Source organism: Dermacentor andersoni, chromosome 2, assembly GCF_023375885.2.
Source record: "Dermacentor andersoni chromosome 2, qqDerAnde1_hic_scaffold, whole genome shotgun sequence".
Taxonomy (NCBI): Eukaryota; Metazoa; Arthropoda; class Arachnida; order Ixodida; family Ixodidae; genus Dermacentor; species Dermacentor andersoni.
The window spans coordinates 99520392-99544677 of record NC_092815.1 but is presented as its reverse complement, the minus strand read 5'-3'; the positions used below and the strand labels follow the sequence as shown (position 1 = coordinate 99544677).

Here is a 24286-nt window from a genome sequence, read left to right as displayed (position 1 = left end):
GACTTTGGACTCCCAGCACACAAGTCTGATGGTTTGACGATTAGATTACGGACGCTTTTTTTCCTTATTTTTTAGGGGATGGACGCGTGCCTGCAAAGGCAGAATAATCTCGCGCAAGGCAGCGCTTCAGGACCTTGGCGCGTTAGGCGCGTCTCATAGATAATTTCATTGTTTGCAAACACAGGCCCTGGACACCTTCTTACTTTGCCCACTGACGTAGCCCGCCAAGTTTAGCGGGCGCCAACAGGTATGGTGAGTAGCAGGAGTGCAGTATAAAAGAGAAGCCTGCAGGTTATCGACCCCTTTACGCCTATCATATACAAAGTTTTACAACTGGAGTTTGGCGTAAGCTGCCAAAAAGAAATACGAAAAGTTACACGAAAAATAACTATTAGTTTTGAGGCATTAACCACCTTTAAGTTATCCAAAAACGTAAAAAGACACTTCCCGTGCATCGAAACAACCTATAAACAACTTAGTGGGCATGTTGGAGCAGCAGGGATTCAGCCGGCCATAGACCCGTTCCTTTTCTTGGTGCAGTTCGCTGCACTCGCATCAGGATGGACCAGCTGCCCGGACAAATGCCCGACGGTGACCAGCCGACTCGCTGTGGCGCTTTCAGCTTTGCACTGCGCAACTGCTTCGCCGGACCAACTTCACTCAGCTGGAAGGCCGTCATCCATATGCGAGGCGTTGTCAGACACCCAGTGTCTTGCTTTGGCGCCTAATGCTCGATGCGCGATACCGGAAATGTTCATCTACGCACGAGTTCTGCCTCCTCCTATTGATGCTTTACTATCGTCAGTGCCATCACCCCTACCCAACTATTTAAAACGCCAGCTGCTAGCTGAACAAAGGTCAATCCAAATAGGTCGCGAAGCTTCGGGCGAAAAGCGGTTCAGTACAACTTCTCCCCGGCATCAGCAAGGGTGGTTATGGGAGCAGCGATTGAAGCGCGACTATATTTGGAGGGAACAACATTGGAAAAGAAAAAAAGCGTTTTTAATTAAAGCGAGACACAGTTAGATTCATGCAACGAAAATAAAATTCCTGGTCAACTTTATATATTCGTGACGAGTTATGAAAATACAAGTTTATTTAATTTGATTATTATTAACAAATACATTTCTTTTCAGCGCCCATCGTTACAGGGGGCGTCGACGCCGCTATCACACGCACTGCAATGCACCTCTTGAAACGTACAGAAAGGCGCATTTGTAAAGTTCACCTGTAGAAATACACCCCCCTCAAACGTTGTGCTTTTTTTGCATGTTGAAGTTTGTCTGAATTTGGTGACGCGGGTAGCTTCATCGTTTCTTAACCTGTTCAGTCAAAAGTACCGAGGTACGACCGTCAGATAATTGTGCAGTTAAAAAAATTATGGCGTTTTACGTGCCAAAACCACTTTCTGATTATGAGGCACACCGTAGTGGAGGACTCCAGAAATTTCTACCACCTGGGGTTCTTTAACGTGCACCTAAATATAAGTACATGGGTGTTTTCGCCCCCATCGAAATGCGGCCGCCGTGGCCGGGATGCGATCCCGCGACCTCGTGCTCAGCAAGATAATTGTGTAGTTGTTTTTGCGCCACTGCGCTGGGCGACGGGCTTGGCATACGACGATGTGATCAGCACTCTACACCTAAAGCTTTCGTTGGCTTCCATAGAAAGTATGTTCTTTGCAGGGGTGCGATTTCGACAACCGCACGGCTGTCCTTTTCCTGCATCGCTTTCCGCGCTGAAAGCTCGAAACGCCCATCAAGACGATTGGTGGACCATATGAATATATAGCTCTAAAGGCAGGCCAATAGAACAAATTTCGCGCCTTCGAAAACTAAATAACGTCACTTCTGTTTTTAGCGTATGTGGCGTCACATTATTTTTTTTTCCACCGGCAGTGCTCCTTCCACATACAGATGACGCTAAGCCCCATGAACCGCCGATGAACCGCCATGTTTTGAACGTATGGACTCCTATGGAAGCTTCGCTACCTGGTATACTTACCTGGCTCGTCTTCCAGCGGGCATGTTGGAGCAGCAGGGATGCACCCGTTCCTTTTCTTGGTGCAGGTTGGTGAAGCTCCTTCTTATTATTTAAAAAAATCTAACAATGTATTTCTGCTGCTCCTACTATGCCCCAGTGTTTTTTACACCATTACTTCTGATTGTTTCAATGTTATCAAACTACTAATATTGTGTGGGGACATAGAACAAAACCCTGGACCTGATGACCTGAATTTACCGTCGGAGTTAGCAGTTGTTAAAACTATTGTTTCACATGTTGACTAGCGTCATTATGAACTAAGGATAATGCTTGACGACGTCAAAAAAAGTCAAATCGCCCTAGAACAAACTGTGTCTGCCATTAACGCTAAACTTGCCATCGTATAGGACCGCGTAAACAATTTAGATGAGTGCCAAACTGCCTGCAGCAAATAGTTGCGGACACAGTTCGCGAAGAAAGTGCCGAACTTCAGAGCAGGCTAGACGATTTTGAAGACCGCGCACGTAGGGAGAACCAAATGTTTTACGGTCTTGCTAACTCGTCCAGCGAATCCCGGGCTCAATTGAAAGAAAAGGTTAAAGCTCTTGGATGCAGTAGCTTAGGTATTAAGTTACGATGTGACAGTATATCTCGAGCCCATAGATTAGGAGCATGCGTGGCTACTAAATTTCGACGAATAATTGTAAAATTTACAAGCTTTAAAACAAAAGATTCTATATCTCCTAATAAGGACAAACTTAAAGGATCAGGTGCAAGCATTTCTGCAGACTTTTGCGAAGCAACCCGTAATTGCCGAAAGAAACTTGCCGAGTATGGCAAAGCAAGCGCACAGCCCTTTTCCTTGCGACACAATAGGATGTTCATCAATAAAAAATGCTTCATGTACTCCTCGCAAACCAATACTGTGTACGAAATCCCCCAGATTGCAGATCGTTCTCCGCTTTCGTGAATTGCTTCTACGTCATGGCAAGATAATCCGGCAAAGAGATAGCACAAGTCTTCTAAGAGGGGTGTGTCTACCGCGGGCAACATATCTTTTGTCTTTACAAACATTAGAAGTGTCATTCACAAACGAGATGATTTGTCTGATATCATTGATTATTTCGCCGCAGATGTGGTTGTACTGACAGAAACTCGGCTTTCAAGTAAAATCGCTGACAATGAAATTTTGCACTGTCACAATGATTATGAATTCTTTAGATCTGACCGAAGCGGAAGAACAGGTGGTGGTTTGCTTATTCCAGTATCAACGCGTCATTTTTGTCAAGTTATTCCAGTCATATCTCCACAGGAAATTGCGTGTGCATGCGTTCATTTCGGACGTCACGAAGTAATTATTTGTGCCTGTTACCCTGTACCTCAATCTTGTTCGACGTTCTGTGATTCTTTATATGACGCTTTGAATTCTGTAAAATACCCAGATTCTCCCCTCCTAGTTTTAGGTCGTTTTAATTTCCCAGATATTTTGTGGGATAGCAACCATGGCTTCATTTGTACGCATACTAATGAAAGCTCTAATTTTGTTAATCTCTGTCATGATTTCAATTTAACCCAATTAGTAAAAAAAAACCTACGCGATTTACTACCACCTCCTCAAAAGTGCTAGATTTCGTCCTTACTTCAATCCCAGATGTGTTTTCAGCATTTACATATTTGCCTGGAATAAGCAACCATTGTAGCTTTCACTTTCTTTGCAACTTTCCTTTCGAGCGAGCGCCACAGCACAGCAAAATCATACGACATTATGCTAGAGCGAATAGCGCCGCTACTGACGTCGAAATACAATCTTTTTGCGAATCGTTCCTGCGCTTCTACACGTATAATAGTGTAGAAGAGAACTGGAAATTTTATAAAACAAGTATTCTTTCGCTTATCGAGAAATATGTGCCTTAGTGCAAAATTCTTTCCAAGTTTCGCTCTCCTTGGTTCTCTTCACTGCTCAGCAGTCTACAAAACAAGAAAAAAAAATAATTTACAGAAAAGCAGTATCAAGTGATAAGGCTGAGAGCTGGGCAGCTTATCAAAATTGCGTCTCTGATTACAAGCGTGAACTTGAAGCGGCCAAGCGCAATTTCTTTTCAATCACTCTTCCTTCTCTGCTTCGAAATAAACCTTGTAAATTTTGGGAAGTGGTTAGCGGTAAACCGAAACAATGTATCCCACTATTTGATGAAACGGGGAACGTCATACCATCTGATATGTGCTGTGTTGCTCTGCATAACGTATTTATATCTTCGTTTTCTGATGATCAGTCTTTTTCATCACCCGTATTTATTAGCCCCCTTGTTTCCCATGATGGATCCCATAATCATTGACTGGGTTGGAATAACAAACCTCATAAAGAATTTAAAGGTATCTGCACCCGGCCCTGATGAAATAACTGCTGAGTTTTCAAAATGCACTGTAACCCACTCATCCATTATTTTATTTGACCTTTTCAAGCAGTCCTTGGAATGCGGTGTGCTGTCAAATGACTGGAAGGTGGGGAAGGTGGTGCCTATTCCAAAATAAGGTGACCCTTCCTGCGCTATCAACTACAGACCCATCTCGTTAACCAGCATTCCCGGGAAACTTCTGGAACAGATCATTTTCTCTAATATCGTGCTTTTCCTTGAATCTAACAACTTTTTTAGTAAATATCAGCCTGGTTTCCGAAAAAAGTTTTTCATGTGAGACAGAACTAGTTATGTTTACGAATGACCTGTTCTCATCTCTAGACCGATGTTCTTGCATTGATTGTATCTTTTTAGACTTTGAAAAAGCCTTTGGCACAGTATGCCATCGTCTCCTTCTTCTGAAGTTAAGCAAACTTAATATTGACCCCGATTTACTTAAGGGGATTGAATACTTTCTCGACAAACGAACTCTGTTCGTATCTGCTAAATATTCCGTTTCACCAACCTGTTTCGTAACTTCTGGTGTGCCACAAGGCTCAGTCCTTGGACCTCTTTTATTTCTTATTTACATTAACAATCTGCCGGAAAAATGGACGTCTAACATCCATCTTTATGTTGATGACTGTGTTATTTATCGTGAAATAACTAACCCAGATGATTCATTTTTACTTCAATCTGACCTTAACGCCATTTCTTCGCGGTGTAACCAGTGGTTAATGAAATTAAATGTCAACAAATGTAAAATGATGCAATTTTCTCGCGGTAGTGCTGTTTCTACATCCTCATGCAAAATTAAATCTATTCTGTCCTCTGTCACTTCCAATAAATAGTTAGGTGTTAACATTACTAACAATCTGTCATGGCAAACTCACATTCGATGCGTGACAAACTCTGCCACTCGAACACTAGGTTTCTTACTTCACAATTTTTCTCGCGCGCCCTCTTCCCTGAACCGTACGTTATACAAAATATTAGTAAGGTCTCTACTAGAGTATTCTTCGTGAATGTGGGATCCCGCTACAGCACAACTAACATACTTACTTGAAGCCATTCAGAGCCGCACTGCACGTTTCATTGTATGCAATTATTCCCGCAGTGCCAGTATATCCGCCATCAAAACTAGCCTTCATCTGCCAGATCTATCATCAATAAGGAAACTCGCCCGGTTATAACTCTTTCATAAAATGCACTATACTAACCCAAAATTTAAAAATGATCTTTTTATATCACCCCCTTATATTTCAGCGCACATCGACCACAACGTTAATATACAATTACCAAGTTGCCGCACAAACCTTTTCTTCAATTCATTTCCTCCTTGTCACCTCCTTTTCTCGGTCACCAGCAATCCGGTTCATTCATCCTTTCAGACTGCTATATCTAACATTGTATAATGATTCACCACTCCTCTCTGTAACGCCATCAGGCATTTTAGATCAGTATTTTAAATAAATAAATAAATAAATAAATAAATAAATAAATAAACACAGTTTCTGCTTCATGTTATGGACGGATAAGGCGCGCGACTTGCAGTGCCTTGGGGCTGCAAGCTCGTTGCTGTTACTGAGCGCACGAAACCATCTATCCTCCTCGAACTCGAAGTCATCTCAGGAACATAACTTTTGAATTATGAATGTGAAAATACCATTTTTCGCTTGTATTCCGCGGTTAGATCCTAAAGTCAGCGTCACCCTGTAAATGAAGAAATTACCCATCTCCTTGCGATTCTTGTCATAAAAATAATTTTTCATTGGCCAAAAGAAATGGATAAACATCTAACATCGTGTCGTGCGTCGGCCTGTTGATTCTGCATCCTCTATTTTTGTGTCAGCTCACAGTAATCGAGAGCTATTTGACGGTAGGCATTTCTTGTCTGTGGCGAAACAACGGCCTAGACCGAATTGGTAAGAATTTTCACGAACGCTTGCAGCTTTAATGCGCCTAACCACTTCCACAGTTGCCGATTGGGTACTACGGTACCGAAAAGGCTATAGAAACAATTAATTCATGAAAAATGAGTTCGCCCATCCTCCAGCTGACGATGAAGAAAGAAGCTACGGGAAGTATTCTCGGTCTAAATTTGCTGCGCGTCCCTCATTGTACTGTGCCTCATCGTCTCTCAAAGGTGTGTTCGTGTGTGTGTGTGTTCGTGTGTTTGTCTAGAGAGCTCCTGAACAACACTTTTCAAAGAGTGAACGCGATCTAAACCATGCATTCGGAGCTTCAAAGAGGTGCCACGTAATCCTACCGCATTTCTCCTCGCATTTACCGCTAAGTCGTCACTGATCTTTTCTTAATTGTTATCGCTGTTTTGTTCTAGTTCTATCTTTTCCTTTTCTTCTTTTTTCTTTTTACCCTTATCATCTATCGCAGAAAGTTAGGTGTATGACAATGGTAATCTCTCCATCGCACATTTAAAGAATAACGGCACGTAATTTTAAACTTGGTAAAGCTCTACCACGTGCTTCTAGACTGTAGCAGTATGACGATAAGTGGTGTCCAAATTCACGCCCCAGCGATTGCTGGTTCTGGGTAACAGAAGGTAACCTCGAGGACCATGCTATGGAGAACTGCATGCGCCGGAAGCGATCGCGGTACGGGAAGCGCTTCAATGAAGCCATGTTTGGGTCACAACCGTGGTCACCACCTAGTAGCAAGTATTAAGGTTGGAAAACGCTTAAAGTTACAATAAATTGATACGAAAGGTCGTGTCGGAAAGCTGACCCGGTGTCATCCACATTACCCTGACGTGATTACGCAGAGCCAGATTTTCTGATCGCGTGCAGCAATAACACGCACTACGACTATAGCTACGATGGAGTTTCTCATATAAAAAAAGCAGGATAGAAAGAGTGTAGCGCACATTTCTTTTGACTGCGTATGCGCGTGACAGCTGCAGTTCTCGTAGAAACAGCAAGGAACGTAGCCACTCAATGGATTGTGATTCCATGACGTGCTTCACGACACGCACACCATCTTCGTACGTAAACAATAAGTGATTGCGAAAAGCAAGTATGATAGTTAGGTAGTAAGGGGGCTGTGATGCATGCCAGCACTCTGTCTGGCATTCAGATATTCGTACACCCAGTCAATGAAAAAAGAACTACAAGTCGAGAATTTTATGTCAGTACACCTTACAAGTACGTCTGTGCGTCTTACCAACAAACTACGCAGCAGTTGTGCTCCCCCGTTTCTTTTCTTTTTCTGACCGTGATAGCGCGTTCTCTTTCTTTTGGTTTTACTGCGTTTTCGTTGCACAAGCACGTATATAAAACAGTTGTACTTTCTTTTGTTTTCTTAGTATGTAGAAAAATTTCTGAATATCTTCAACAATGCAATTTCAAGGAACGAAAGGTTTCACTTGAATTCGTGTTATTCGTTCACACGTCACTGAAAACGTAAAAGAAAACTAAGTGTGTGACGTACGGTAGAGCTTTGCCTTGAAATTAATTACGAGCGTTATATTTTTCAGCACCCACGCCTACTCATTAAATATTTCGGGTTTGCAGACACGCCATGTTGCAAAATCAGCTTATACAATGCCATTGTGCTCTGCTTTATCTCCTCGTCTTGTTTTCTTTTAGTGAGTTAAACGGAAACGAACATCACACTAAAGAGACGATAGAGAGAGAAAAATATTTCAGCTGCGTTAGTAAGTTATTATCCTGCAATACCTTAAAAGCCACACTATCCTTGAAAATAGGCTTCGTAGGCCGGGAATTTAGTAAAAACGAAAGATGGGTTTTGATGGCGCTTTCAAGTTCTCGCACCAGCTCGCCTTGACGTCAGGAACTTTTACGGTGCCTGGTCATGACTAATCAATTTTTTTCACCTATAAAACCTGTACAGCACCGTATTCCCAAGGAGCCAGAGACTGAACCTTACAAGTTTCTAGAACTTATATTCTTCCAGAGAGGGCGTAATACAAGAAAAGATATCGAAATTCATGACGTCGCACTGACGTAAAGGCGCCTGACGTTTCGGCCCGAAATTTAAAAAAAGGAGTTGAACGTCTATACCTTCAAAATCCTATCGTCGCGAACTTAACGAAATACAGTACTGAAAGGCCTAATTAGTCTGAACTACCACCGTGATCTAAACTAATACGGTGTTTCGCTTTAAAGTGCCCTTGAGCACAACCGATTCGTCTTTGTTTTCAGCACTTCTCGAGAAATTACCACCGCTTCCGCAACGCGCTAGGAGTATGCCGTAAGTATTGATCACTCGGCGTTGCCGCTGCGGACAAACAGGCAACGTCAATGTTTTCGCGTTTTGCGCCCTTGAGGATTTCGGGGGGCGGAAACGGAAAAGCCGGGTGCATCGGTCACCTTGATAAAGTTGAGAATCTTGTTGAAGCTCTCTTTGTTGCATATTGATGGTCCCGGTCCTTCCAAGTGCAAGTTCACGCCGTCAAATTTTCCGGGCTCCACGAGGGAATCGAGTGTCCTGAACAACTTTTCCTCGTCGTTTTTCGTGCTCAGTCGGTTGAGCATGCTCATCGTGTGCGCTCCACCACCGTAGCTGTAGAGAACCTTAAGCTTTGGCTGACGTCTCTTTAGTAAGGCTACATCTTTCTCTATATCTGCAAGCAGAAAAAAAAAACATTGTTATGCGCAAATGCATGCGAACAGCAAATTATACACTATATAAAACCACCAAATTTTTATGAGATCGATCTTACACCTCTTGGAATTCTTAGGGGCTTGATTGGCAATGCCCGAAATCTACCTGAGGCTCGGCTAAAAACTGTTCATTACATCCGGTGTAATTTCTTCACTATACTCGACTCCTTTCAAACGTTTCACTTCATTCCATCTAGCTATCTGCGGACTGAGCCACATTGAGGAAGCGGCTGGAGCTTATATATATATATCTTTTAATGAGGATCCAGCCTCAACGTTCTAGTCATACGCCCAGTTGTGTAGCCAGGCATGTTTTTTTTTTTTTTTTGAAGGGAGGGGGGGCTGATGCATTTGACCGGAAACCGGGTGGGCAGTAGAGGAGAGGGCTGTACAGGTGGCATCCAGGTACACAGAAATTTCGCGGGAGGGGGGGGGGGGGCGATCCCATACATGCATTATTTAGATCGATAAGCAACCGAAATACAATTTAGCATAAACGATTTCTCACATGTACACAGATGATGTTGAACGCACACAAACACACGAACTTTGCGCACAATTGATGATGTGACAGCTACCGCCTTCGGGTTACTAAGTGTCTCCACAATCGCATACCTCAAGACCACGCAGGAAAGTGGCGCACCTGCCTGAGAAAGCGGGCCCATTTTGCGATACAGGAACTCTCCGGTCCTGTTGTCCGTCTCCAGGTAAGAGTAGACGACGTGAGTGCACTTCTTGACGGGAATGCCCTGGACAGTGAAGCGCATCACGCCCGAATTCATGAAGCCGTCGTACCGCACGAAGCACACCAGAGGCGCAGGTTGCTTGGAGCGTGCCTGGCGCTTGTCGTCTTCATAAAGGTCAAGGTAGAACTCCCTATTCCAGTGGTAGTAATCCTCATAAGCCGTCATATTCCGAGGCTCACCAGCGCCACCTGGTGGGAAGGAAGAGAGTCCCGATATATACAATGCACTGTAGCTTATTTCCAATTATGGAAAGAGAATTTTTGTTGCACTGGAAAGAGGCGAGGCTCCTTGAAACAATCGCGCACAGCGCTGACATAGAAAGAGTCTGCACTTTTCTTTCCGAGAGCACAATCCGCCGGTTGTTTCTCTTAACGTAACAGACGTGTAGGCATCGTTCATTGAAGGTGCAATTGAGCGCTGCCATGCTGGTTCACGCACGAGCAGTGACGTAGCCAAGCAAGGCATATAAAGTGAGAGAGAACTTCATGGCAACAACATTAATTGGGTGTTTCTGAACGCGCTGCACAAATTTCCAAAACACAACCTATGCCCTCAAACAAATATATAAATAAACACGGCATACTTTAAGAACCTCGCAGGATAACAATCCCATCCGCGTTACATTCCTTTACTGCTATATTCCGGGCAAATTCGATCCAACACCTCGAAACTCTTCCAAAAGCCCATAACCTTCTCATAAATTCGGTCATCCCGTTCCTTAGAGTAGATATCCTGTTGCTACAAATGCGCAAGGAGCAATGAGTTCCTTCGCGGCGTTTAAACACGGAACGGACGTTACTAACGGCGCCTGCCATGCTAGCGCCGCCAGAGCCTGTCGCTCGTCGACTCTTCCGGACGTTGACGTCGCGATAAGCAGCAATGCTCTTCCTGTAGCTCATAGGACGCCGTCGGGGCCATGTGAATATGAATATAATGTTCAGAGACAGTCCCTGGCGTCCGTTCTATGGCACCTTCACAATAGACCATTGCCAGTTGAAACGATTTTCACATATCGCCGACAGAAGGCATCGCAGCTGAAGGCGACCAAGGGACTACTTCGGCTTTTGAAAGAGACGGGCTTGGACAAGCGGCTGTGACAGTGGTGTCACTTACCACGCAAGAGTGACGCACTGTAACTGACGATGTGTGTGCTGTGCTATGCGCTCTCTCTCTCTCCTCCCCATCTTTCATCCCCCCATCCCGCTCCCATGTGTAGGGTAGCAAACCGGCTAAGCCAAACTGGTTAATCTCCCTGCCTTTCCTTCTCCACTTTTTCCTTCCTTCCCTCGACGGGCTGCGATTGTTTCTCCAGACCAACAATTTAGAAAGCGCCTCTTTTTACAATTAATGCTCCGAAATTGCCACTGGCGAACTATGATGCACTTTTAACGAACCTTTCGCGAACCTTTAACGCACCTTTTATTGCGCAGAGGGCCTGAGCTTGAGCTCCGTGCAATTTCCATTTTCTAACCACCAGGCCAAATATCCTGAGTGTCAACTAACCTTTAATTTCAACTTGCGTAAGAGGATGACAAAATTAATCAAGCTGGGCTACGCTACTAGGTTACGTTTCCGTGATGTTATATATGTAGGCTATGTTCACTGCCATGACCATTCACTTTGTATGTGTCAGTAAACGGGAGTACGAGACACCGATGTGAACGCCCCGCTGAGATTTCTGTACGTACACCACTTGACCTCCCTGATTTTGACAGCTTCTGGCCAAAGCTATTAATTTTTAGTTATCGTAAGGAAATATGCTTTTGGACTTTAGCATTCCTAAACAGCGGATTTGGTTACGAGGTAAGCCGTAGTGGAGATCTCCGGATTAATTTCAACAATATGCGGTTCTCTTTAACGTGCACACAATTATAAGTACATGAGCCTGTTTGAATTTTATCCCTACAGAAATACGTCCTCTGCATCCGCAGATGATCGGCGACATTGTGCTCAGTATCAGGGCACCGTCGTTACGCACTGAGCACAAGCGGTAGGTCTTGTTAGTGGTTATACTTTTACTCAAGAATAAAAAATAACTCTGGCCTGCAACTTCTGTAGACGCTTACTGGCCATATGCAAGCCCACATGCGCAAAAGTACTGTCTGAAATTGTTCACGTAATCCTGATGTCAGGGGCACGGAAATACGCATGGGGTGGAAAGACAATGGACTAGAAAGGCAGAAAATACAAGTGTCTCATCCTGTCAATCCTTCTCTACGTGCGCCTGTCTCCTCACGCCTGATTCCCAAATGTACGCTGGAAATTCAAAGACGTCAGCAACCTTATTACGACTTAATGGCACAAAGCGCAAAATTTCTTGCGATTTTCCTGACTATGTAACGGCTATACCTTTCCAAGTCGTTTGGGTAGCCTCCACATAAGTTCTTTCGTTGGGAACAGCGAATGCTGCTGCTGCCACCAGCGCAGAGCATACCAGCGCCAGCGACCACATGTCACCTGCAAGTGGGAAATGCAGCAGTTTACTGAGGACACTTTAGCGGAACCACATGTGCAATTTTCTTGAACAAGTTGCGCGTTTTCGCAGCGGTTGCGATTCCAGAAGAGCTTATTGTGCTGTCTTATTCAGCGTGAATGTTAAGAGATTGAGGGTGCAACGGGTACACTAAAAGCATACATTATTCTGCAATCACCGAAAAAATAGACCGTCCGGGCAAGAAACTAAGCGCGCAGTTTCACAATGGCAATGAAAAGATGGAATACTGGCGTTTGTCTTTGTGCACGTTACTCTGTTAGCCTAGCAAAAGGAAACGAGCATTCCATAACTGTCAACTTTCGTGGGAGGACAAATTCTGATGACAAGCGCAAGTCTTGTAAAAACCGTCTTGTTTGTGGCAAGTAGCAGCCATTGCCATCAAACGGTGTGAACTTCTCTGTTAACGCGAAAGCGTTGAGGCGGTTAGGGGCCTCGTGTCATCTTCTTCGTGGTCTCGTGAGCGAAAACTCATTCCGAACCATGCATACCCAACCACACTGGCCCTCCGTGTAGCACAGACGCGTTACAGAACTAATTGAATGCCTCATAGTAATATGCGTCAGGAAAATCGTAAAGCACCACTCACACACAACCTACAGATATGCTAAAGCCAGACTGTAATTTGGATATATGAAAAAATATAATTCTGTTTGGCGGAAACTCAAACAAGACCCCCTTTTCCAGCGTTTGTGCCATTAAAGAAGCGACGTGCCCGGTTCCTTGCAACACCGTCCAGATGGCGCACGCCCCCCCGCATACGCGGCCCACGCGAAAGGCTGTGTTTCTACCAGAAAGCTCGTCTTCGTGCATAGCCTTCGCCGCCAGTGTTTCCCGGTAAATATTATGGTTACATAAGCTGCAGTTGCCGCGTAGCGTGCGAAGTAGTCAGAGATCTTTGAATGCTATCGCGTTTCACTTGGAAAGGCAAAGCCTAAGCGTCCTCCAGATTTTCTTTCCAGTTTCATTATTTTTATGTGCCGTTGTTCATACTGCCCTCTCTTATGTGCATCATTTATCAGAAGCAGCTGAATTGCGCTGGAAGCTTAAGCGATCACAGCAAGCCCCCTCTCCTGCAAATAGTTCGCCTCTCTACTCTTATTTTTTGCTACATATTTCTGTGTCTTTTCCACGCAATGAGGATTTCCCACACATAAACGTCTTGAGAAGTGCCTCAAGTAAGGCTGGACGATGTTGCAGAATTTGAAATTCGATCTTCTCGCACCTGGTTCAACAATGTAACGTTGACGTGACCGCCGTCAGCTAAGTCATTTCTCCTTCTGCTTCATTTTACCCCTGCTCTTTTCATTGGTACAATTTACCACTCAAACAAGTCGATTGTCGTCTTTTTGTCGTTCAAGTCACCTTTGGGCGGTTGCTTTGCAATATTTGCATCGCGACGCTAAACCAAGCGCTCTACCTAACAAACTGAGCATCATTAACCTCGTAGAGCGGACATGACATTTATAGTGGCTCAGTGACAGTGAGCAATAAATTGGCTCGACTGGTTCGAACCTTCTTAAGTAATATGCTACCTAACAGGCAGCGAAGGACCCCACGCTACACACCCCATGCTACTCACGCCGCTAAGTACAGACAATTAGAAGCCATCACTACCGGTGAGGCAGTCATCAGGGGAATCCTGTCGGAGGAAGACGCCAAGTCCATTCACACCAACAACGTTCACGCAAGCAACTCCCATGCCCTGGCACCCAAACGGCGCAGTAATACCAAGACGGTCATAGTGGCCTTTGAAGGACCGCGAGTGCCCTCTTACGTCAGGTACGGTGGTGCCCTCCTTCGCTGCGCCTTGCATCGCAAGCAAATCGACATGTGTCACTGCTGCGGGAGACTCGGTCACCACGTGGACGTCTGCTCCAATCCTCAGAACAAAGCGTGCCGTGGTTGTGACGTCCTTAGGCCCCGACCACCAGTGCTCTCCCCGTTGCAAGCTGTGCGGAGGAACATACATGACGGCGGATCGCAACTGCCGCGCAAGATACAAGACCCCCTACGTCGTGACAAAGAGGCAATGGGAACGACATAGGGCCACCGAGGAGGCAGAGGCGGCCGCCAAATCCACGAGCCCCGCCTGCAAGCCCCGCTCGAGATCCAGGACCCGCAGCCGAGGCCGCTGTCGGTCCCGGAGCCGCACCACAGAGCCCCGGCAGCAGCAGCAGCAACGCCGGTCTCGCAGCCCCACCCCCAGAAGGACCCTAACGAGAGACACCAACACCACTGAGAAGGTGAACCGGGCAGATGCGGGTCACGGGAGAACGAGCACCAGCCGCGAAGGCTGGCGACAAAACACCCGCTAAAACAGAGACGGAGATAACTAAATTAACACGGGCGATACAAGCGCTGCAAAAGCAAACAGAACACATGCAGACAAAGATTCGCTCCAAAGACGACCTCATACAACAACTTCAGCATGACGTGAAAAGCGGTACCCATACAAAGGCCATGCAGGAAACTCAAGAAGAACCCACAGAGGAGGTCGTATGCCGCCACACTAAACGCAGATCCACTCCAACACAGGCCACGCAGCCACAGGCCCTTTGACGCGGTGCACACGGCGTGCGATTGCAAGCACGATCACCCCAATGGCACGCATCTATGGGCAACGGCGCAATACGCCGGACCGACCCCGCGGCACCAACAAGGCAGGGCAACAGCGTCAGCACTTACACGACGCCGGACCTTACTTTTACGTGCAACACACGCAAAGTCCCTTGGACAAAGACCATGCAAGACTTGGGAAGCGATAACTGCATTATTTCCATGGAAGCAAAAGACAGTAGAAGCAGAAGCAGGAACCTCAATGCTGGTCGTCAAATGAAGATCAACAACTGGAATCAGATGCGCAAACATCGTGACAAGCAACCGGTGGAAGATATCAAAGACATAAAACAATGAACCGACCAACTGCGGTGGGATATCGAGCGCGTGAAGCAAACAATCCCGTCGACACCTAGGCTCGAGACAATAGACTCCCGGTTGCTGCACACATGGGAAGCCAAAACCCACCTGCAGCACCGATGGAAACAACAGAGGAGACTGCGTAAACGGATAGTGCAGCTCAACAAAGAAATAGAAAAGCACCAGCTTAACCTGCAACAACAACAACGGGAACAGAAATGCGCGGAGATGGGCGGTCAACTCACCACGCGTTGTACGTGGCAGATACTGCGGCACCTGATTGACCTGCCAACATCAAGACCACACACATGCAAGGCATATATAAAATCATACACGCTTATGGGGAACGGAACAACAATTCCTACGGGATGCGGAACGCCTTTACATATCCCAAACGCCACCGCAAATATATCCGGACTACTCGGGTGAAAGCAACGCCACACTAGACGCGGAATATTCTGTTTCCGAAATCTAGCCGGCCCTCGTCAAACTCAACACGAAGTCGGCATCTGGCCCCGATCTAATATCAAATAGGGCACTACGCAATCTCTTTTACGCATCGATCGAGAAACACACAAAATTCATTAACGAGTGATGGGCGCACGGCAAGCTACTACAGCAATGGAAAGAAGCAAAGATCATACTGATACCGAAACCCGGCAAGAAATTACGGCTGGAGAACCTGCGCCCCATCTCCCTCACGTCCTATGTGGGCAAGTTGATGGAGCATGCGTCTCTCAATAGACTCATGGATTACCTCGAGGAAAACGAATTATTTCCACGCACCATGATTGGGTTCAGAAGACATCTCTCGACGCAAGACGCCCTTCTGCAACTAAAACATCAAAACATATATAATCAGGGGTGCTCGACGAGAGCCATCCTCGCCCTGGACCTGAAGAAGGCATTTGATAACGTCCGCCACGGTGCCATATTGCGACAAATAGACAAGCTAAATTTCGGACTGCGAACGTATAACTACGTGCGAGACTTGCTCACGGGAAGAACCGCTCGCATGCGAGTGGGACAACTAGAATCAGATCAAATCAACGTCGGGAGCTCGGGCACCAAGCAGGGCTTGGTGATCTCGCCGATGCTCTTCAACCTCGTTCTGCTGGGGTTACACGACCGATTGCTTCAAATCGAAGGACTGCATCACATGCTATACGCGGATGATATTACGATCTGGACGACAACGGGCAGCGACGGAGCGATCGAGCAACATTTACAGCAGGCCATCCAATGCGTGGAAAACTACCTCGTGGACACGGGACCCACCTAGTCGGCCAAAAGATCCGAACTGCTGCTATATACACCGGTCATAAAGGGGCGCCCACCACAAGGAAACACCCCCACCCCCACTCCCCACTGCCGGAAAAGGAAGAGATTCAACTAACGGCATCAAACGGCCTACCCATCCCGATGGTAGATCCGGGTACTAGGAATAATGATAGAACACAAGGGCGCCAATGCAATGGCGAAGCTCTTGGCAAGATAACGGCAAAGGCCACCAGCACGATGCAGGTCATTCGACGCATCACCAAAAAACATGCGGGCATGCGCGATAGCAGCGTCATACGACTCATACAAGCCTTCGCCATTTCTCAAATAAAATACACGGAAGCGTTTCACAACTGGACGGTTGCGGAAAGCAGCAAGCTCGGCGCCCCCATACGCAAGGCGTACAAATGTGCGTTGGGACTAGCGCCCGGAGTTAGCACCACCACGCTCTTAGAACTAGGCTTACAAAATAGGCTACAGGAACTTGTGGAGGCGCAACAAGTGTCCCAACTCGAGCGCCTATCCAAGACCCGCCCGGGCAGACACGTGCTCGAAAAGCTCGGCATCACATACCACACGCAGCACGGCATCAAAGTAGAAATTCCAAGAACCATACGCGAGCAACTATACGTACCCCCTGCCTCGCAACATGCACCCCCAACGCCACACGGGGAGACGCAAAGCCAGGGCACAACACATGAACCAAAGTTACTCCAACAACAAGGAGGCGGTTTTCACCGACACAGCCCGTTATCGAGACAGGAAGAGTTTCGTGGGGACAGTTACTAGCGAGCGTCACCGTGAGCGTCACCGTGAACACGGTACATGCGGAAGCGGCAGTGGAAGTGAGGGGCCATAGCACTGGCTCTTACACAAACGAAAGCTACATACGTGATCTGCGATTCGCAAACGGCAATTTGCAATTTTGCAAATGGGCTCATCTCGCAAGAGGCGTATCACATACTCCAGCGACATCTCATACACCAGGGAAAGGCCGACTTCGATAACCGAAGGCATTTGCTATGGATCCCGGCACACACTGGATTGAGCACCCCCAACGAACTGGCTCACCCCGTTGCTCAAGGCCTCACTCACCGAGCATCATCGGAGGTAGAGCCTCGGAGGGGTACTGCAAACGTCTGGGCGTGGGAAGATCGTATGACCAGGTTCCACGACATCACGACGCACTACCAGTTACAAAGACGCGTATACCCATTCCCTCACGCTAGGTTAGACAGCGCGCAAGAAGTACACTTCAGAGAATTACAAATGGATTCTTACAGACACTCCAGACTCTTGCACGTCATGTATCCAGACATGTACACTACAAACAGATGCACATCGTGTGGCGAGGTTGCCACACTTAATCACATGCTATGGGAGTGTCGGAACTTAACAAACAAGTCGGGCAGTGCCGACCCCTCCGTCTCTTCCACCGCCAGCCTCCGCTCGCGCTGCAAGACCACACTGCTCAGCTCGAACTTGACAGCACAAATCTGGGCCGTAGAGCGTGCCGTGGAAGCCGCTTCGAGACAAGGTCTCGGAACCGCGTCCGCGGCGCGTCTCCAGACCCACTAAAAAGCCGCCGGACTCGAATCTTATTGATTTGAAAATAAATTTTACTCTCGAAGGCACGCCGCCCTGCGCAGCTCCCACCTCGACGACCAACTCTGGGCGACCCAGCAGGCCTACGAAGCGGCGAAGAGGCAAGACCTCGACGTCCCATCGTGGGAGGCCTAGGCCCAGCCGAAAGAACTGCTGGTGTTCAATAAAGTTTACTCTCTCTCTCTCTCTCTCTCTCTCTCTCTCTCTCTCAGAAGCAAAAGAACTTAAATGAACGTAACAACCGCGAATGTGAGTTCCACAGTACGATTTATAGTTTCTATAATCAAATAAAGGAGGTGTGCAATCTCCTTGCCTAAGTCGTGTTCCTTTAAGCAAAGTGCGTTGTAATTTTTCCTGTGAGTGGCCCAACTAAAATTGGGACTACAGTTCTTTCGTTTAGTAGAAAATTTCGTTTAACTGATAGCGAGTTTTGTTTATCCAGAGTCCATGCCACACATTTACAAGGCATTAGAAGAAGGGAAAGGGTGTGCACTGATACGCCGCCAAGAACATTCAGAACTTCGCCTACACAACATCATGACTATGTAAAGAAAAAATCGAGAGCTGTGCAAGATGGTGCTTACCAAAACATACAATTGAACGAATGGGTGTGTGCGTTCATTCAATTTAAAATCTAGCACGAATGGTGACGATGAAGAAAATAGGAGAGCGGCGTGACAACCGCTTGGGGGGCACGTCGCTTGTTTCTTGTCCTTCCGGTGCCTCCGTTTGCACAGTGTTTAATTAAAAACAATATTCAGTAACGACAGATAATCAGCCATCAGCTTCCAGCATCAGCAAGCTTCTTTCTTCGCGTTGCTGCTTCACAATATGACCAGGATGAAGAGCTGCGCAGCACTTTTTTTTTACGATCAGTAAAAAAAATACATTTTCCTCCATTCCACTCTGTGAAAGTGTATGTACAGTGAAGCCAATGTCCACGTTAGATAATCACAATCGACGTTAGGCAAGTACCACCACTACAACTGACGTTAAACGACGTTAGACGCTCAGCCCCTTGCTCAGGAACTTGCTCGAGTTTGGCAGCGCGCCGCAGCTGATGGGCCCTCTACCGTTGTTCGCGCTCAATTTGCTCTCCGGCAGACCTACGTAAAGGGGCCTACCCACAGCGCAGCCGCAGCGACACTGAAATCCGTTGCTAGGCTACTTCCCCTTGAAAAAGGCCCCCGCCATCTGTCATTGGTTTGCGCCGATCGAAGTCAATCCACCCACCGCCAGCTGCTGGGGCACTCTGTCTAGTAGCGTCAGCCCATATACGCCCCCTTTTCCAGCTGCCATGTCTGAGCGGCGGCGACCGCTAGGTGGCGGTGCTGTGTTTGGTCCGGGTTCGCCATGATGTCGATTACGGTCGCAGCGCATGCTGTGCAACAGATGCACCGGGCAGAGCGCCCACGCATTAGCAACCGATACATTGTGTGCACACGTGCGTCACGCGCGCGACCGTGTTCTGAAGTGCAGCATACATCCTCATTCTTATAGGCCCTTCGCCAAGAGCAAGTGCCTTATTGAACTAATTGAATATTTCAAAGTAAATTGCGTCAGAAAACTTGTAAGCTACAACTTACACACAGCCTGCTGACATGATAGCTTCGGATTACAATTCGACTATAAGAGAAAACATATTCTGTTACGCGGAAACTCAAAGACAAAACCCTTTCCCAGCTGCCGTTTGAGGTCTCTCTGAATGGCCCCGGCCGCTAGGTGGCAGTACTGTTTTTTTTTTCTTTTGGTATTATATGGGGGGGGGGGGGGGGGGGGCGGTGGAGGCAAAAGCCGACAAAAAATCCCGACCAACTAGAGGCTAACAGCTTCGCTGCAAAAAAAGCGAGGCCGTCGCGCGAGGTGACTTTCCATGCAGGTACGGACATAAACGGGGCAAAATCGGCGCCGAGGGCGCCACAGGCAGCTGTTCGTCAGCAGCTATACTCAGAGGCATCTTCTCGCGCTTTATTTATTTATTCATTTTTTTAATAGCATTCGTGTTGGTAAGAACTTTTGCGGTGCAGCTCTAACCAGCCGCCCCTTCGGAGTAGTAAATTTTGCACACGCTTTTGTCCCTTATGTTTCTCGGTATACAGTTTCTCCTTCGAGTTGTACAATAACTAATGCGATGCGCTAACTGAGTAAGGAGTACTTTATAATTGCTGCAGTAAACAATTCGAGCTTCAAATTGGGTAACAGTGCATGCAAGCAGGAGATATGGGGTGAGGCAGACACTCACATTTACTCTATGCACGTGCCATGACAGCGACTCTTCCGAATAAAAGGCTCGCGGTTACCCCCAGTGCTGTAAATAAGCGAGTTCCTCCCTGTCTTTAATAACGCTCGGTGCTCAAGCAATCTGTTCCACCTTGAACTCGGCATCGTTCCCGTCCTTTATATGCACAGTCTTTCGCATGAAAGGCTTTCTGATATACGGCCCAACTATTGAGCAAGCCCCCGCGTTTGATAATACATTGAGTTGTCAAAGCTCGTCGTAACCATTTGAAGAGGAAACGTGCGTTCACAGGCTTGACACCGCTCCCCTAGTATAGAAGTAGTAGCGTCTGCTGCATCGCTCCGCCTACTCTTTTTTCCCCTTCATCTTTCCTTTTTTTTGGACATGTGTGTGTGTGTGTGTGACATGGTTAACGAAGACAGCGTGATATGCGCGAAATCCTATAGGCGGTGCTAGCGATGACGCGGGGAAGCCAGCCAGACTTGCTCGGGTTACAAGAGTTTGTTCCTCCTCCGCGTGTTTCCCTTGATGGTTGTTTCGCTCTAGCAAACATGCGTGCAACAGGATTGCGTGCTTTAGTTGGCAACGTGTGCACGACACACGTACAGAGAACACCTTCAGTTGACGAGGTTTGTTGCCGGATGTTAGAACTTCACTTCATCGAGAACGCAAATCAGGGCGTCTAAACGCTGTGTAACGAATGAAGAGGCATTCAACATCCAGACGAGGACGCAGTGCCACCACAGAACATTCAGCTTTCTCGTGTTTCAAATAAATCCACTACCACGCGGGATAGTAGAAAGGCGTTTGCAAAAAGAAAACAAACTATAACATCGGTGACAGTGCATCCCATGAGACTTCAACCAGCAATGTAGAGGTAGCAATGTATGTCCACTGTGTGACTATGTCCATTACGCTACTGCAAAAAGAAAAATTCAGAGTAGTTCAGTTGCTCTTTTCAAGCCACGTTATCTACGTGTTGTGGCCTCATTTTCCATGCACTTGTCGCCAACTGCTACTCAGAGTGCCCTCTTTTCATGTTATCACGCATCAAAATGACATTTTGAAATAACCTTCATCGTACTTTAACCCTATCCTTTAAGCTATAACACGTCGCCTACATGGCGTAACTCATTCGAGTATTTAATATATAAAGCGGCTAATCAATTCGTAACCCACTTCGCATGAGTGCTAGCCATACGATCTGTTAAACAGTGGCGATAGCATAGCACGTATACAGCGTGAGATACGTGCATCTTCGACCGCTCATTTCCACTTGAAAGAAATGTGTCGGGAAGCAAAATGCTGTCATATCGTCGCTCACGTGAGAACCTTTTCTTGTGCGTTTACCTTCAGTTGCAGAAGAGCTAAGCGTAATTATTGAAGCAATAAGTACCACTAAGTACCATAAGTACCAATAAGTACCAATAAGTGTCTACGTCCTTCGAAGTACAGTTGCTAACGTAAATAAAAGGCAGCGTGTAATGCCGTCGACAGCGGATGAATATGCCTCTGTGTTGCTATTATTATGCTAGATTAAGATGCATTGCCTATGTACGCTATCATAAATGTCCCTTGTTATATCTCCGGCCTCCTTGTGTAACAACAGTGGAGGCGCAGCGTAAGAAATCAGGAAAATAAACCTGAGAATTCCGCTTTCGCGTTCCGCAAGTACTTCATTTTTTTTTTCGGAGAATAATTTCAACAGCACGCGAATTTTTTTTTTTTTTTTTCTTGTATGCAAACAGTACCTTTCGTTATGTGGAATCCTTCACACCGTCGTTCGAAGTGGACGACTTCCTATTTGCCGCACGCAAGCGGTAGACTAAACGTTTAGAGATGAGGCGACTTACAGGTGAGTACATTCGGGGCAGGCTGCTCTCCACTTAAAACATGATCTTAATCCATACTGTCAGTAATGAGACAGAAAAATTAGCGGAAACGCTGTCGACGATGCACCCAGCTTTTTGTCAGAACTCAAAAGAGGGCGCAGGTGACGCATAGGCGCGTTCAAGCCTGTATAGACGGGAAGGAGATGATATGTCGTATGAGTTACGCCGTGGAAACTGTGAAACAGCTGCGGGCTAAGGCAGTTACAAAAGCGAGAGAAGACGTTTATTGGCAGCCCGGGCGTGGTACGCGTTTGTGAAATTGTCTCCCTTTGAAGCCGTAAACGTCCGCAGCGTGATGGCGTTTTCCTATAGCCACAGATACCGGCTCGAAAATTGAAAAGGAATGCTTTCACCGCGTGCACTCTCGCTGTTTGTAGCGCAGTGCTGCCAATCCTAGGGAAGTTTCCCTAGATTTATGAATTACAGGCCTTGTTCAGGAAAAAGTTTCCAAACTTAGGGAAAACTTGTGCAAGGACATGGGAAGAAAATCTCGGAGTCTTGAAAAACCACTGGCTGAGACACCGCAGAGATTTCTACGTGGAACTGCTGACGTGGAGGCGTGTTTTGATTTCAGTCAGCCCAAGTTACCTTCGCAGTATAGCATGCGAAGCATGACTCGCTTGTCGTGCTGCGGTGCAGTGAACGCTTCTTGTCGAGTAATCGGCAAGCTGTGGATGTCCCCTTTAAATGAAATGTTTATCGGTAACTGGCAAAACAAATGTATGCTGCAATGACAAGCAAAGCAGGACCTGCAAATCTCAGCATTAAGCGAACGCATGTATACTTAGCACTGAGCACGACTGGGCGGCCGGGGCACTGCGTAGCCGCACATGCAATCAAGTTTACCGTCTACAGGCGGAGCAACAGACTCACATTGGAAACCCCCAGTGATCACCTGTTAGGGTGAGTTTTGACATAGGGGTAAGATTTTAAAAAAAATGGACGCTTATCTGCGTGCTTCGCTGCAAATGACTTGTAAGTGAGCAAATGGGGTTCTGCTACGTCACTACATCACAAAGCATGTAAGAAAAATTTATTGCACGTACTTTGTATTGGTGTAGTGAAGGAGCGCACTGTTTTGGCGTTGCAAAGTTCTGTAATCGGGTGTAGTCCGGTGCCAGCTACCTTACATGTTAAAATAAGATTCCGTATTGATCTGGACATTCAGTTGTTCTTCAAATTTGTTATTCACGTAGAGTGAACATAAACTTGCTGGCGTCTTCTGTGAATGTAGTTTCAAGCGATTGGATTATTATTATTATTATTATTATTATTATTATTATTATTATTATTATTATTATTATTATTATTATTATTATTATTATTTGTTTTCAAAACATATATACATTTGACAGGAAAGGGAAAGCGAAGAGCAGGCTGGCAACTGCCACCGGAAGGGGCGCAATGCTTGCCTACTCTCCAGAAAGGAGGTCACAGCAACACAGAAGTGAAAGATAGCAAGGAGGGGAGGAACGAGGAAAGGAAGAGCAACAGGACAAATCTAAAAGGATAAAGTAGAACACACAGTAAGGTCACACACACAGCGGGTGGATGTTTTGTTAGCAAGAAAAAATGGCCAGGCTTAGCTTGGTTAAGCCAAGAATGCGTTGCATATTGTGTTGGGGCCCAGCTTTTCCTCCGGCTGTCGTGACGTCACGTCACGTGGTTGCGCTAAAGGTCAATGGTGGCTGCCCGGCGGCGCCCAAGGGCTGAACTGAGTGATTGCAATATGCAACGCATAAAAACTATTGTTAGCGTGGCTTGCCCTGCAGTGTCATTTCCTCCCGTGTGTAGCCACATCATTACCTAAATTTATAAAACAAGTTTGAAAATAAATTGAAACTCCAAGTTTTCACTCCTACAGCATAACAAAAAGGTATATTTCAGAACGTCCATATTGAGAAACTGAACGAGTGTATCTTACAAAGATCTAGGGAAATCTAGGGAATTTCTTTACCCAATTCAGAGTAAAACTGGCTTCGCAGGTTGACAACACTGCTGCAGCGTGACTACGCTGGACCTTCAATTTTAAATTTTATAGTTGCTTCGAGATACAGTTATTCGTCACATACAGATAATATAAGGAACAGG

The 24286-nt window shown here is 46.4% G+C and overlaps 1 protein-coding gene across 7 annotated transcripts in view; it reads right to left on the bottom strand.

Moving 5' to 3' along the window:
• LOC126541552 (probable chitinase 10) overlaps positions 1–22456 on the bottom strand; it is a 91862-nt gene extending 69406 nt beyond the window's left edge. For 2 of the 7 annotated variants that reach the window (XM_055076733.2, XM_055076738.2), the window contains exons 1-4: positions 18083–18198; positions 12118–12225; positions 9666–9956; positions 8729–8982 (exon numbers count right to left, since the gene is read on the bottom strand). In XM_055076733.2, coding sequence (XP_054932708.1) covers positions 8729–8982; positions 9666–9956; positions 12118–12225; positions 18083–18185 — 756 coding nt within the window. In that variant the 5' untranslated portion in view covers positions 18186–18198. Of the gene's footprint in view, positions 1–8728; positions 8983–9665; positions 9957–12117; positions 12226–14748; positions 14895–14947; positions 15080–18082; positions 18199–20306; positions 20422–22054 lie in introns of those variants that run through there. The other 5 variants (XM_050188357.3, XM_055076736.2, XM_055076734.1 and 2 more) reach the window with 5 other exon arrangements.
• Between the last annotated feature and the right edge of the window lie 1830 nt (positions 22457–24286).